This window comes from Rhinopithecus bieti, unplaced genomic scaffold (genome assembly GCF_001698545.2).
Source record: "Rhinopithecus bieti isolate Rb0 unplaced genomic scaffold, ASM169854v2 scaffold_8911, whole genome shotgun sequence".
In the NCBI taxonomy this organism is placed as follows: Eukaryota; Metazoa; Chordata; class Mammalia; order Primates; family Cercopithecidae; genus Rhinopithecus; species Rhinopithecus bieti.
Genome location: NW_016806084.1, coordinates 703,687 through 717,057, shown reverse-complemented (window position 1 = coordinate 717,057; position 13,371 = coordinate 703,687). Strand labels below are relative to the sequence as shown.

Below are 13,371 nucleotides of genomic sequence, written 5' to 3'. Positions count from 1 at the left end.
GCCTGTCTCTCGCCCACCTGCTGCTGCCGGCGCAGAGGGGCAGTCATCCCGGACTTCCAGCGCCCTGGGCGCGGGCCATCCATCGGCTCTCCCAGAGACTTTCATTCCGGATCTCCAGCTGGCTCTCGACCTCCGTGTCTTGGGGAAGACGCCAGAGAGAGGTGGGCAACGAACGGCCTCGGAGCCCAGCCTGCCGGAGAACAAGAAATCCGCTAAGTCCGCAATCTACTGTGGCTAGGAGAGCGCAGAGCGTTCGCCGGCGCACAGCCCGCGGCCTTCTTCCCTTTGTGCTTCGGGGCGGCGGGACCCGCTGCAGGGCCGGCCGTGCGTCGGAACTGCCACTCCGCCCCAAGTTAGCAGAAGAGGAAAGTTGGAAGAGATCGGCGCTCCTGGGATGTGATTGTCATCCTGGGGCCGGCGCTCGAGAGTCTGAGAGAAAGCGAGAGAGAGGGAGAGACCGGGGAGGGGAAAAGGGGAGGCAAAGAGGAGGGGTGAGAGGGGGGCCGCGGAGGGGAGGCGGGCGCTAGGGAGGGGCGAGAGGAACGCCAGCGAGCGGGAGAGGGAGCCGGGGAGGAAGAGGGAGAGGGCGAGGCGCGCCTGGCGGCCGGGTTGGCTGCGGCCGCCCAGAAGCTCCTGCCAGTCCTCCCACCTACTACACCCCGGGAAGGAGGAGCTTCGGACGCGCACAAGGCGTCAGAATCCTCAATTTCCAACTTAGCATCTTGGCAGGACCTTTGCAAAGCCAAAAGCAGAGCCCCCCGGTGCAAAGAGCGAGGGGAAAAAAGAGAAAGCAAGGGAGGGGAGGGGAAAAAAGCCCAGCTGGGGCGAGCTAGGCGCGCAGAGGAGCGGGCGCGGCGGTCGCAGCCAGAGGCGCGCGGGAAGCCAACGAGGAGGTGCCGCGGGCCGGAGCCCCGGAGCCGGGGCCAGAAGAGCTGCGGCCCAGGGCAGCCAGAGGCCAGGTGCCCGCCCGCTCGCCCTCGCAGGGCGCCGCCCGGCTCGTTGGCGGCCGCGGCGCGGCGCGCCCCATGCCCGTGTGTGGCCATGTCCTATCCGCAGGGCTACTTGTACCAGCCGTCCGCCTCGCTGGCGCTCTACTCGTGCCCGGCGTACAGCACCAGCGTCATTTCGGGGCCCCGCACGGATGAACTCGGCCGCTCTTCTTCGGGCTCCGCATTCTCGCCCTACGCTGGCTCGACTGCCTTCACGGCGCCCTCGCCGGGCTACAACTCGCACCTCCAGTACGGCGCAGACCCCGCGGCCGCAGCCGCCGCCGCCTTCTCCTCGTACGTGGTAAGTGAGCGGGATCCGCGGCTGGCGAGGGGCAGCAGGGGCCCGGCGGGAGGACGGGGGCGGAGGGGGACACGGGCCTAGGCGCCAACACCGACCTCCCCCGCCAAGCTTCGCGACCCCTTCAGACTTGGGCGCTTGTCTCCCCCGGCTTCGTCCAGGCCTCGGACTCAAGAGTTGCTCGGAAAAGAGAGCCGCGTCTTGCTCGAATCGCTGAGCTTGCGGGAAGGGGTTCTGTGGGGAGAGGTAGCTGCAATTAAAGAGCAGCATTTGGTGTAAACGTAAGCTCCGGGCTGCCCTGCAAATTTTATATTTTTGGTTTTGCCATTTTGGAAAAGTAGTTCAAAAGAAATAGACCCGAAATTTGAGCAGAAGCGTGCTAAGTTAATGTAAATGTGTTTGGCCTAGCCTTTAATTAGTCCTCCAAAATGTTGCAAATCCGTAATCCTATCTTCGCAATCCGATTTGCGGGTATTAAATTTCAGAAAAGTCGGTCGAGTTGCGGTGCATCCGGGATTTTTCGGTCGGGTTGTAACTTCGGTCTGGGTTAGTATTTTTGGAGGGTGGGAGTGCTTGGGCATGGCTCAGCTTTTTGTTTGCATTTCTTAGCGTGTTGGAAAAAAAAAAAAGAGCAAGAGCCTTTACTTCCCTTGTTTTCCCCCCTTGCGCCCAACGTGCGGCCGCTCCCGCGCGGGACCGCGGAGTCGCCTCAGTTACCCAGGCCTCTATCTGGATGGAGGCCGGGCCGCCCTGGCCAGATCTGCGCACGGGGTACGGACGTGCCCGGGCAGATGGGGGCCTATGGGAGGCACCGAGGCCAGGACAGCTTCAGGGGCCCCAGAAGGACCTGACCCAGGAATTGAGGTCCCCGCTGCCTTCTGAGGAGGGGGAGGAGTTGCTCCTAGGTCTGAACCCCGCCAGCGTTGCCCCAGAGGAAGCTGGAGTGCGGGCCTCGTCCACCCACAGACCCCGGGGAGCGCAGGGTGCTTCCGTCGTTCCGATGGCAGTGGAGACCAAGGCCCACACTCACCTCTGCGTCTCCACCGCAGGGCTCTCCCTACGACCACACACCCGGCATGGCGGGCTCCTTGGGGTACCATCCCTACGCGGCGCCCCTGGGCTCGTACCCTTACGGGGATCCAGCGTACCGGAAGAACGCCACAAGGGACGCCACGGCTACGCTCAAGGCCTGGCTCAACGAGCACCGCAAGAACCCCTACCCCACCAAGGGCGAAAAGATCATGCTGGCCATCATCACCAAGATGACCCTCACCCAGGTGTCCACCTGGTTCGCCAACGCGCGCCGGCGCCTCAAGAAAGAGAATAAAATGACGTGGACGCCGCGGAACCGCAGCGAGGACGAAGAAGAGGAGGAGAACATTGACCTGGAAAAGAACGACGAGGACGAGCCCCAGAAGCCCGAGGACAAGGGCGACCCCGAGGGCCCTGAAGCAGGTTGGTGGACACGGGAAAGGGCGTGTTGGGCGGGAGTAAAAAGGAAAAGAGAGACCTAGAGGGGGCGCGCACGGGGCCTGGAGGTTGGGGGCAGGGGTCTCTACCTTTGCGGGCTGGAACCGGGTCCCGCCGCGTGGCCACTGCGCCTCTGACAGCCTGGATTTCACCCGCAGGAGGAGCTGAGCAGAAGGCGGCTTCGGGCTGCGAACGGCTTCAGGGACCACCCACCCCTGCCGGCAAGGAGACCGAGGGCAGCCTCAGCGACTCGGATTTTAAGGAGCCGCCCTCAGAGGGCCGCCTCGACGCGTTGCAGGGCGCCCCCCGCACCGGCGGGCCCTCCCCGGCTGGGCCAGCGGCGGCGCGGCTGGCGGAGGACCCGGCCCCTCACTACCCGGCGGGCGCGCCGGCGCCGGGCCCGCATCCAGCCGCGGGAGAGCTGCCCCCGGGTCCCGGCGGGCCCTCGGTTATCCATTCGCCGCCTCCGCCGCCGCCTCCGGCGGTGCTCGCCAAGCCCAAATTGTGGTCTCTGGCAGAGATCGCCACATCCTCGGACAAGGTCAAGGACGGGGGTGGCGGGAGCGAGGGCTCTCCATGCCCACCGTGTCCCGGGCCCATAGCTGGGCAAGCCCTAGGAGGCAGCCGTGCGTCGCCGGCCCCAGCGCCGTCGCGCTCGCCCTCGGCGCAGTGTCCTTTTCCAGGCGGGACGGTGCTGTCCCGGCCTCTCTACTACACCGCGCCCTTCTATCCCGGCTACACGAACTATGGCTCCTTCGGACACCTTCATGGCCACCCAGGGCCCGGGCCAGGGCCCACAACCGGTCCGGGGTCTCATTTCAATGGATTAAACCAGACCGTGTTGAACCGAGCGGACGCTTTGGCTAAAGACCCGAAAATATTGCGGAGCCAGTCTCAGCTAGACCTGTGCAAAGACTCTCCCTATGAATTGAAGAAAGGTATGTCCGACATTTAACGCGGGCTGCGTCGGTCCCGGACTTTTCTAATTTATTAAAAACATGGCCTTGGCAGTTATTTTTCCATCACTGAGAAAGAGAGAGAAAAAAATAAACTACTCCTCCTATTCAAAAGTTTATAGTTTATGGAGATGGATGACATAAAAATGTAAACATCTCCACACACACACACAAAAGTCTTAACCAACCGAAAAGAAAAATTAAAAAAGGATTTGTATTAAATCTTATTCTGTATATTTAATGTAGCATTTTTGTATTTAAATTGATAATTCATTATCTTTGAAGTAAATTATGAAATCAAGACACCTGTACAGGCATTTAATGTTTTTTTGTAATATAAATATATACATTTGTGTTTCCCCAAAACTGTTTCATAGTTTAAAAATACAAGTTTAATTTAATTTTTTACACCTATTGATTCTGCTGGGTATGAGCTAAAGTATTATTACAGAAAGGAAACAGGTTATACTCTTAGATTTAAAAAGTGAAAGAAACTGCAGGAGCCTTTGTAAAATGCAAAATATTTAATTAAAAGAGATTTTAACATAATGAGAGCCACTCATTACTTTTTAGAAGCCTCAATAAACTGTCCATTGCCTTGGTCAAAAGGTGCAAACTGCAACTTTTTTCAAAGTGGGGATTGAAAGGTTCCACAGACCTTCAAGTGTGCCAGGGGAAAAACATAATTAGGTTGCAAGCCCCGGGGAACATGGCCCTGCCCAGAAAGCAGATCTGGATCACTGATGCGGGCTGTATGGGAGAGACTGGACCCTGGAGGAAGGAGAAGAGAGACCCAAGTGTGTGCCCAGAAGGGAGAAAAGATGGCAAAGCCAGTTAGGGACACACACCACCCGAGCGCCATCGCTTAACCTAATTACTTCCAATCAGTGTCGTGTTTTATGCAAAGCAATCAGCTGGTGAACTTTGCTAATGAGTTCGATTTTATGCCGGATTTAGCCCTTATTACTATTTCAAGGGTGCTTCGGGCTAATGCGGGCGGGAGTATTCAGGATTGCCAAGAGGAAGGCTTTCCCAAGTCACCGTCTTCTTCTCTGCCCCTTCAAATTTGGGCATTGATCTCTTTGGATTTGATTAAATTATGAACGTTCCATCCCAGACGGTGCGGGTGGCGGGCGGCGCAGGAGTGCCCGCTCAGCTACGGGGCTGGGGTCGAGCGGGACGGGCGAGGGGACGGTTTCCCCCTTTCACAGGTAGGTGTCACACTTGTCCTGAATTTCAAGCCTGCACTTTGCAGAGTCGGAAATTGCAGAGTGGGCGGAGGGGGAGGAGGGAGCGCCACAGCCACTTGGGGAAGCGAGGGGAGCCCCTGAAAGGATCCCTCCCCCTCACAACGGGTCTCTTTTTGGACAAGTGGCCTTCAAAAGTTCGAGGCCATTTGCCTAGATAACGAGGCCGTTGTGGACTCCATCAGGCTTGTCGTCGCTTTAGCACTTTTCCCAGCTTAGATGCAAGAGTCCGAGCAGCTACAAAAATATTTTGGGGGTTTTATTTTCTCGTTTTAATCCCGCATACTTCATCTCAAAATGAAAAGTCGGGATGCATCTGAATCTCTAATGAGGAAGAATCAACGCCCTGCGCCGGAGGCCGGCCAACGATGTGGGTTCGGGCTTGGCTGCAGTGCTGGCGGCTCCATTTTGCAGCCGAGATCTGGAGCCCGGACGCGTTTTACTTCGTGGGAAATTTTCAGTGGTTGGGGGAGGGAGTTGGGATGGGTGTTATAGCAAAAACATACCCCAGTGAGGGTAATTAATTTGCTCTATTAAACCCAAGCCTGAGTGTAGAGAGGGAATGTGTTTGCACATAACACCGGCTTAATTAGGCTAAATCAAAATGCACATATTTGCATTTCTACCGAAGATGACTTTAACCTTAACTCGGTGTTTTAAACCCACCCCGAAGTTTCACTGGAGTTACTTTTGCTGTTTCTTTTTTTTAACCTGCCACGGGCTCCTTTAAGCTTATTCGAATTTAAACAAGTTTGAAAGCTGCATTGTCCAGATGTTTTAGCAAACAGCGGTGGACTTCAGGGTTTAAATTAGTGAGAAAATTCACGCAGGGAAAATGGTTTCAAAGCTGGAAGTGTGAATGATTAAATATGCATGAGACGATCGTATTTTATTTTGTCCCTTTAAATTATAAATGATTTTTTTAAACAATTGAATTCGCAGAGATGACGTTGCCCTTCGCCTCCTTCCTCCCACCGCCACCCCCGCGCCCTCATCCCCCTCTACTCTCCCGCTCCCTCCCCCACAGGCCTGGTTCACAATCAGCTTTCCCCCCTGTTGAATATGCAGCCCCAGGAGTCACCTTTTCTAAAAAAGTCAGAAGAATAGGCCAGTCCCCTTCTCTTAAGGGAGAGTTTAAGGACATCAACTCGGCGGGGTTTTGGAAGCATTGGCCCTAAACCCTGCCCAACGATTTTAAAAAGAAAATTACAGGCCTCCCAGTGTTCCCGGGAATATGCAAATGGCAGGGCGCAGGCCTCCCAAATCAGACCGCGAAGGCTCGGGGCTGGGAGCCGAATGCCCGCCGAGCTGCCTGGGAACGGGAACCGCGCACCCGGGAGCGCCAGGCGTTTCTCTTCATCCAGGGGCTGCGCGGGGAGCCTCCCGGCTGAGGAGCTAAACCGCTGGGGGCTCGGCGGCTGCTTCCTGAGTCGCTGACCCCTGCCCGCATCCTCCCGGCCTGGGCCTCCGCAGGGTCTGCGGTTTTCTATGCGCACTTGGTCTTCAGTACTAGCACCCAATTACGTCTGGGTTTTTCTTCTTTACAGAGCTGGGTTTCAGCGGTCACCAGCTTTTCTGGTGTTTAGCGACTTTGAGTTTGGAGGTGGCCTACCAGGCAAATGGGGGGTTCAGGGCATTTAGGAAATGTCTTCCTCGCTTAACCCCAGAAGTGGTTTCGTGTCTGTAGATCCCAAGTTCCTCCCGGAGCCTCTCCTTTGCGTCTCGGGCCCTCCAGCAGGCGAAGCCTCCTAGACGCTCTGGGGAAAATTTCCAGCGTGTACGGGGTTCAGGGTTTGTTATCAGGCATGGATTGGGGCGCAGACGTTGCGTGAGGCAGAGCCTAAGGTCCCGAGGTGCTGCGACTGTGCTGGCGTTTGCCACCTGCGCCTAGCTAGACCGTTTCTGGGCCTCAAGAAACGCCTACCTTGGCATTTAGGGACCAGAAGCCGCTGGATGTCTAGCAACAGGGGTCACGGGATCACTGCATGGGGTCTCTGTAAGCAGTCCCCTGAGGCAGTGCAAAAACGGGAACCTGCTCTGTGCGGGGCCGAATCAGTTTATGGCATTTGGGAGTCAGGAGAGACGTCTTTCTTCTTCCCGCTCCTACACTCCGGGTACCAAGGCCCGAAATGCTGTTCCCCCAACCCGGGTGCGGGGTCTGCAGCAAGGCCTCCTGGTTTGCAAACCCGTCCAGGCCGCTTATTCCGGGTGCCATGCGCAGCCCTTGGGACCTAGAAGATTGAGGGTCAGGGAGGGTCGCGCGTAAGGTTTTGGAACCGGCCGTGCCTCCTGGTCCACCTGTCCCGCACAGTTAGCTGCCGACTCGGACAGAAGCGCGGAACAGCGCAATGCAAACCGCCCAAAGTGAAAGGAATGTAATTGCGCTCCCATGACGGAGCCAGACGCTGATGCAGTTTAGGAAGGGCGCCGCCTACCGGTCCCCGGGAACCATGCGATTCGCAGGGAGGGGGACCTAGAGGAGACCCCCGCTATCCCCGCACCCACCGTGGGGCCTTAGCTTTGAACTCTGGCCCGGAGAAACTTAAACTGCTTCTCCACCCCAACGCGCCACAGCCCTGGACCTAAGACCCAGTTAGCATTCGGGATTTGGGGAGCAGAGCCCATGACTAGAACAGTGTTAACCCTACCGGTTCCCGCCACAGCTTCGGCACATTTCAAAAAAACAGGCGTAGGCAATTGAGAAATATGCCACCGGCTGAAACAGCCTGCGGGTGGGGGCTGCAACCCTGAGCGCCCGGCAGCTCCCGCCCTGCATCAGGTGTACTCTCTTGCACTCCTGCGGGCCCTTACACGTTCAAACTGTGGACCCCGCGCAGTTTTAATTTGCGGTTTGGAAAATGGAGATGCTACCGTGCAACCGCGCCCCAAAGACCGTTTTGGTCTTTAGAGCTTTTGGCCTGTGGGTGAACATCTGTAGAAAAAGGAAAAACAAAACAAAAGTACCCTCCCATTGCGTCGAACCCTCCTATTTCGAAAAGAACTTTCATGAGGTCAGCGTGGCAAGGCCTGCGGTGCTCACCTCGGCTTCGCCCTACCCCGCCAGAAGCCCTCATAGGTTGTGTTCACTGTTCTCCCTCAGGTGCAGGGTTGTTGGGGAAAGCCGGGCGCGCCCTCAAGGCTGGATCTTTGTTTCCCTCGTCGCCCGGCCATCGAACAGGAGGGAAATCGGGCCCGACTGGGACCTTGGCGCCCCCCTTCCCCTTAAACTGGCTAAAACTTCAGGACTGTCCCTAGACCCACCCCGCGGGTCTTCCTTTGTGTCCAGCGCAGAGCGGATCTCCTTTTCGTTTTCAAGACTACTGCGACTTGGGCCCCGGGCACTAGTCGAGCCCAGGTTGTGGCCTAACAGCAGATCGCCTCGGGGGCTTGGCTGCAGCTCTGGCCGCACCTCCAGCGCTGGGCGGCCTCGCGGGGCCAATGGGGGTCTCTGGCCTCGTGTCAGCCGCGGGCCCCAGCCCTGGGTCCCCAAGGCCGCTCGCCGGGCAGCTCTCGTTTCCGGCACCGGGACGAGCCCAGCGCGCCCAGACACCACTTTCCCAGTGAAATCTGCTTTTATTTGCTCGGAGCAAACCCCGGGCTCTCAGCGCTCCCGCCTGATGGATGCAAATGTAAATGTGCACTTATTTAATTGGATCAGGCCCCAAGATAAAAGAGATAAACGGCTCCCCGTTTGCTAACTTATTTTCCGAGGCATGCAGCGCCGCGTGGAGGGGAAGCTAATGAAGGAGCAGCGCAGCGCTTGGCACTCGAGCTCTCCGAAGCGGTGGCACGCCTGCCGGCCGGCTCCGCGTGGGCTGCAACTCCTTGTCGACCTGCTTTGCACTGGACCTGCCCGCTAGATAGGGTCCCCGCGGGACCTTCTGTGCGCCAGGCTGGGAAAGTGAGAAGGCGTGATGTTGGCATCTCGCTTGCAAATACCTCACCCTCGCCACAACTTCCTCTTTTCTCCACCTCGGTTTGTCCCCCTTCCTTTCTTACCCAAGTCCCCACGCTTGGGTCGTACTGGCTGGGCCCATTCCATAGAAAATCCTTCCTAACTTCTTTCCCAGGCATCTTCTTAATTCCCCAGGCGTCATCTTCCACCCCAATTGGAGGTTTCAGAAAAAGACACGAGGGCCATGAAAAAGACCAGGTGCGACCCTCCAGCCTCCAGGGTCCTGCGGAGCCGCACTCGAGAAGGAAGGACCCCCTTCTCTGTTCACACAAGGCCCTTTTTTGGAGCATGAGATTTCTTTCAGAATCAGCTGGAAGACATGGATTAACCCCTTTTCTCCCAAACAATGTAGGAACACAATACACAGAGCACTTAAGTCGTTGCAAGGGGTCGCGGAACCCCGAAAACCAGACATTAGGAGAAAGGAGTGCCTGGCTCTTGCCTCCCCGGGGCGGGAGTTCGAACCTCAAGGCTGGCGCATCCTCCTTCCCAACAAGTTTGTTTTCCAATTTGGGGTCTTGGTTTTTCGTTCCCGCAGTTTCTTTCATGTTCAGAAGGGCTGCGAGGAGGTCGGGATGGGCTTGGGAGAGAGACCTGATGAGACAACCTGCCAAGAATGGGTGCACAACAGTCGGTGGTGAGGGGCGCCCTAGGCTGAGACACTGTGGGCGGGAGGGCTGGACTGGCGAGGTTGCGAAGGGCTGGGTAGGAGGGAGGCCAGGTCGGGCAGGGCGTCCCGGCCACGCCCCGTCCCCAACGCGCTGATGGATCGGCTTGTCAGGAGAGCTCTGTGCACGGAGCCCATCAGAAAGCACTTACCGCGCTAAACTGAAATTACTGTCTTTTCAGGGGCTAATTTGTGTAACTCCCATGGTGGGGCTTGGAGGGGTTTGATGAGGCATAAAATGATGATTAATGAATTTATTGGCCGCTGCTCATCAAACAAGGACTGGAGAGTTCGCGTCTGTACCGGCGGCCTGGCGGCGGCGCTCAACACAACTGGGGTTCAGCCTCCAGGGGCTCAGCGCCTGCTCAGGTTTCCCCAAGTGCCCGGTCCTGAGGGGTTTCCTTAGCTGCTTCCTGCTGGCGGTCTCCCCTACGACCCCAACCTAATTCGGGGCACAGGCTCTAGCTGCCGCCATCGCCCCCTGCGAACCAGCTGCCCAGGCCTGAGGGGAGGTCCGCTGCAGACCCATGGGGGCAATGGCTTCTCCAGGACTGAGTGTGACTGTGGCACCCGAGGCAGCCTGGAGCTGGGGGACTGGAGTTGTCTTCCAAAAATGTTACAGTTTACTGGGTTGGTACATGGGCTTTGGTGGCTCAGCCCTGCCTCTGCAACTTACTAGCTATGTGTCCTTGGACAGATCCAATACCCAATCTGAGCCTCAGTGTCCTCATCTGTGGAATGGGGCTTTACCACTCCTGGCTTTGTGAGGATTCAAGTGCATGACGTATGGCTACCCTTCAATACAGTTAATAAGTCATGCTATTTTAAGACTTCAGTTCACTGAAGATGCTAGCTAAGGCCTGGGAACAAACAGAGGGTGGGAGACAAAGGCTTGGGTTGTGACTTGAGGGAGAGAGAATCCTGCCTGAATGCCTGATCTTTCTCAGCACTTGCCTCAACCTCCCCACCTTTCCTGGCTCTGGCTTGATAGCCGGGACAGTGAGGGAGACCTGAAGGCAGTTCAACCAGGGAGTGACCTGCTCAGAGTTGAGCTTTCTGGAGCTGAGTGGAGATGCCACGTGGCTTGTTTACATGGCAGAATCTACTTTCAGGTTAGTCTGCTGGATGGTTCAGAACTTCTTCTTCTCATAACCCACCCTTTGTCTGTAGACTCCTGTCTTTTGGAATCTGTCCACAAGGACCTTTTGGCTATTTCTGCTGGTTTTAATCAAGAACCTGCAGCCCATGAATTTATCATTTCAACTTGGATTATTTTCTCTGATTGAATCACCTCCCCTGCCTATCTCATACCACCTCACGCTGTCTGTCCCAGATCTCCCAACAGTGGACTTCTCCCTTGCCTTCCCAGGACATCCCGTGTTCCTGCAACAGAAGACAGGAAAGACCTTGACATTGACCTCTCTATCCTAGTGAGGAATGCCTAGTGATAGTGGAATGCCTATCCTAGTCTCTGTGTTAATACAGCCCCACTTAAACTGTTCCCTTCCTTTCTTCTAACCACTGTCAATTAAGCACCTGTGATATACCAGATGTACTGTTCTAGTCATTGATGATGCAGCAATGAACAAAACAAAGTCCCTGCCTTCCTACACTTGAGAGAATACGACAGAAAATAAACAAATGAGTGAGGTAATGACTTATTACCATGTCCAGGTGATGAGAGTTATGAGAAAAATTTAGTAGGGTAAGGGGTTAGTGAGGGCAGTCTGGGAACCCTCCCTTAGGAAGCTTTCTTAGGTGTTTGCACAAAGACCTGGAACAAGTTAGAGAAAAGGCCATGCCGATATTCGCAGGACGAGAGTGCCAGGCAGAAGGAAAGACAAATGCAAGGATCCTACAGTGGGAGCAGGTTTGAGCAGCAGGGAGATCTTTGTGGAAGGGGAAGAAGCCTAGGTAAAGCTAGGGTCAGGTTATATGGGACCTTGTAGGTCCTGGTGGGATATTTGGGATTTATGAGAGAGGGAGAAAAGGAGAAGGTGTGGGAGGATTTTGAGGGGAGTAACAAAATCTAACTTATGGGTTTTTTTTTTTTTAATGGTGGGTTTTTTTGTTTGTTTTGGTTTTTTTTGACAGTCTCACTCTGTTGCCCAGGCTGGAGTACAGGGCGTGATATCGGTCACTGCAACCTCTGCCTCCCAGGTTCCAGTGATTCTCCTGCTTCAGCCTCCTGAGAAGCTGAGACTACAGGCACATGCCACCATGCCCGGCTAATTTTTTGTATTTTTAGTAGAGACGGAGTTTCACCATGTTACCCAGGATAGTCTCCTGACCTCGTGATCCGCCCGCCTCGGCCTCCCAAAGTGCTGGGATTACAGGTCTGAGCCACCAGGTCCAGCCCAACAAGATCTAATTTATGTTTTAAATGCATCCCCTGGGTGTGAGGAGCTGAAAGTCTGATAGGGCAAGAGTGCAAGTAGGAAACAGTTAGAAGGCCGATGGAGAATTCAGGGGGAGGGAATGTTGCTTTGCACCAACCTCTACTTGGTGGTACCCAGAGAGGCAGGGAGAAGTGCTCACATTTGGGCTATATTTTGAAGGCAGAGTCAGCAGGCTTTACTGATGACGGATTGTATATGGGCGAAGAGAGAAGAGCGGGGAATGCTGGATGCCTCTAAGGATTTGGGCCTGAGTCCCCAGGATAATAGGGGGTGTCATTTGCTGAGATGCCTAACATTAAGGGAGGTACAGGGATTTTTTTTTTCCTCCAGAAAGAGGGTAAGTAAAATACTCTTTGCCCTGACCCTCAAGCCATTGGGCCAAAAGGAGCTGCTTTTGTGGACACATGAGGCATCTAATGACAAAGCACTCAAATGCCCAAGGCAGACACACAAGTCCAGGGAAAACTCAACAGATCCTCTCTCCTGAAACCATAGACCTTACAGTTCTTTGACCACATCTCCTATTTCTTTTCTTTTTTTTTCCTTTAAAAAATAATCTCTCTATCCATCCCCTTTCTCTCTCTCTCTCTCTCTCTCTCTCTCTCTCTCTCTCTCTCTCTCTCTGTCTAGTAAAGATGGGGTTTCACTATGTTGCCCAGGCTGGTCTTGAACTCCTGAACTCAAGCAATCCTCCTGCCTCAGCCTCTCAAAGTGCTAGGATTATAGGTGTGAGACACCAGACCCTGGCCTCCCTGTTTATTTCTTTTTTCCTTACCAGTGGAGAAACTGAGACTGAGGAAATGAAAATGACTTCTCCAAGCTCATGCCATGGGTTTAGAGACAGGGATGGATCCAAAACCCAAGTCTCCTAACTCCTAGGCCTGCATTCTTCCCTGCCTCATCCAAGCTAAGTTCTCTGGGATATCTGTATTTTAACGGAGAACTCCTGGAAACAAAATGCTTTAACAGAGAGGAATGAATTTATAATGGCAGAATCTCAGACACTGTGACAGGCTGTCAAGGGAGATATACTTAGGCTGGGCCGGGAAACATCTTAGCCCTCCTCAGACACTGCTGGAGGATGACTGCCTCCTCAGGACTCCGTGTGTGAAGTACAGATGAAGAAAAAGCTCGGGATGTGCTGTCTCTCCCAGAGACTCAACAACAAGGAGGAACTGGGGCCTTTTCGCCTACCAGGGAATGTTTTCTTTCCTAAACAATTGCTGTTTGAAAGGATTTACTCATTTCTTCTGTTTGAAGTGACGTCTGCCCACCCACAATTATCCCATGTGATGCCAGCAAAAATTAATGTTCCTTTGCCCATCATTTCACAGCAACTCCTATCAAAGACAGATTGGAGTTGGGGGCAAGGCCCCTCATCATGGGTCCT

General features: G+C 55.0%; 1 protein-coding gene across 1 annotated transcript; it reads left to right on the top strand.

Moving 5' to 3' along the window:
* Positions 1-553: 553 nt before the first annotated feature.
* IRX5 (iroquois homeobox 5) lies at positions 554-4,321 on the top strand. Its single transcript, XM_017874622.1, has 3 exons — positions 554-1,290; positions 2,337-2,742; positions 2,916-4,321. The coding sequence occupies exons 1-3, from the start codon at positions 1,042-1,044 to the stop codon at positions 3,710-3,712; spliced, it is 1,452 nt and encodes a 483-aa protein (XP_017730111.1). The 5' UTR covers positions 554-1,041; the 3' UTR covers positions 3,713-4,321.
* The last annotated feature ends 9,050 nt before the right edge of the window (positions 4,322-13,371 follow it).

What these genes read in the sequence shown, in the direction of transcription:
- IRX5 (XM_017874622.1), top strand. Translation starts at nt 1,042, where the DNA reads ATGTCCTATCCGCAGGGCTACTTGTACCAGCCGTCCGCCTCGCTGGCG. An exon ending in CCGCCTTCTCCTCGTACGTG is followed by an intron (nt 1,291 to 2,336) that starts GTAAGTGAGCGG and finishes TCTCCACCGCAG; the next exon opens with GGCTCTCCCTACGACCACAC. An exon ending in CCCCGAGGGCCCTGAAGCAG is followed by an intron (nt 2,743 to 2,915) that starts GTTGGTGGACAC and finishes TTTCACCCGCAG; the next exon opens with GAGGAGCTGAGCAGAAGGCG.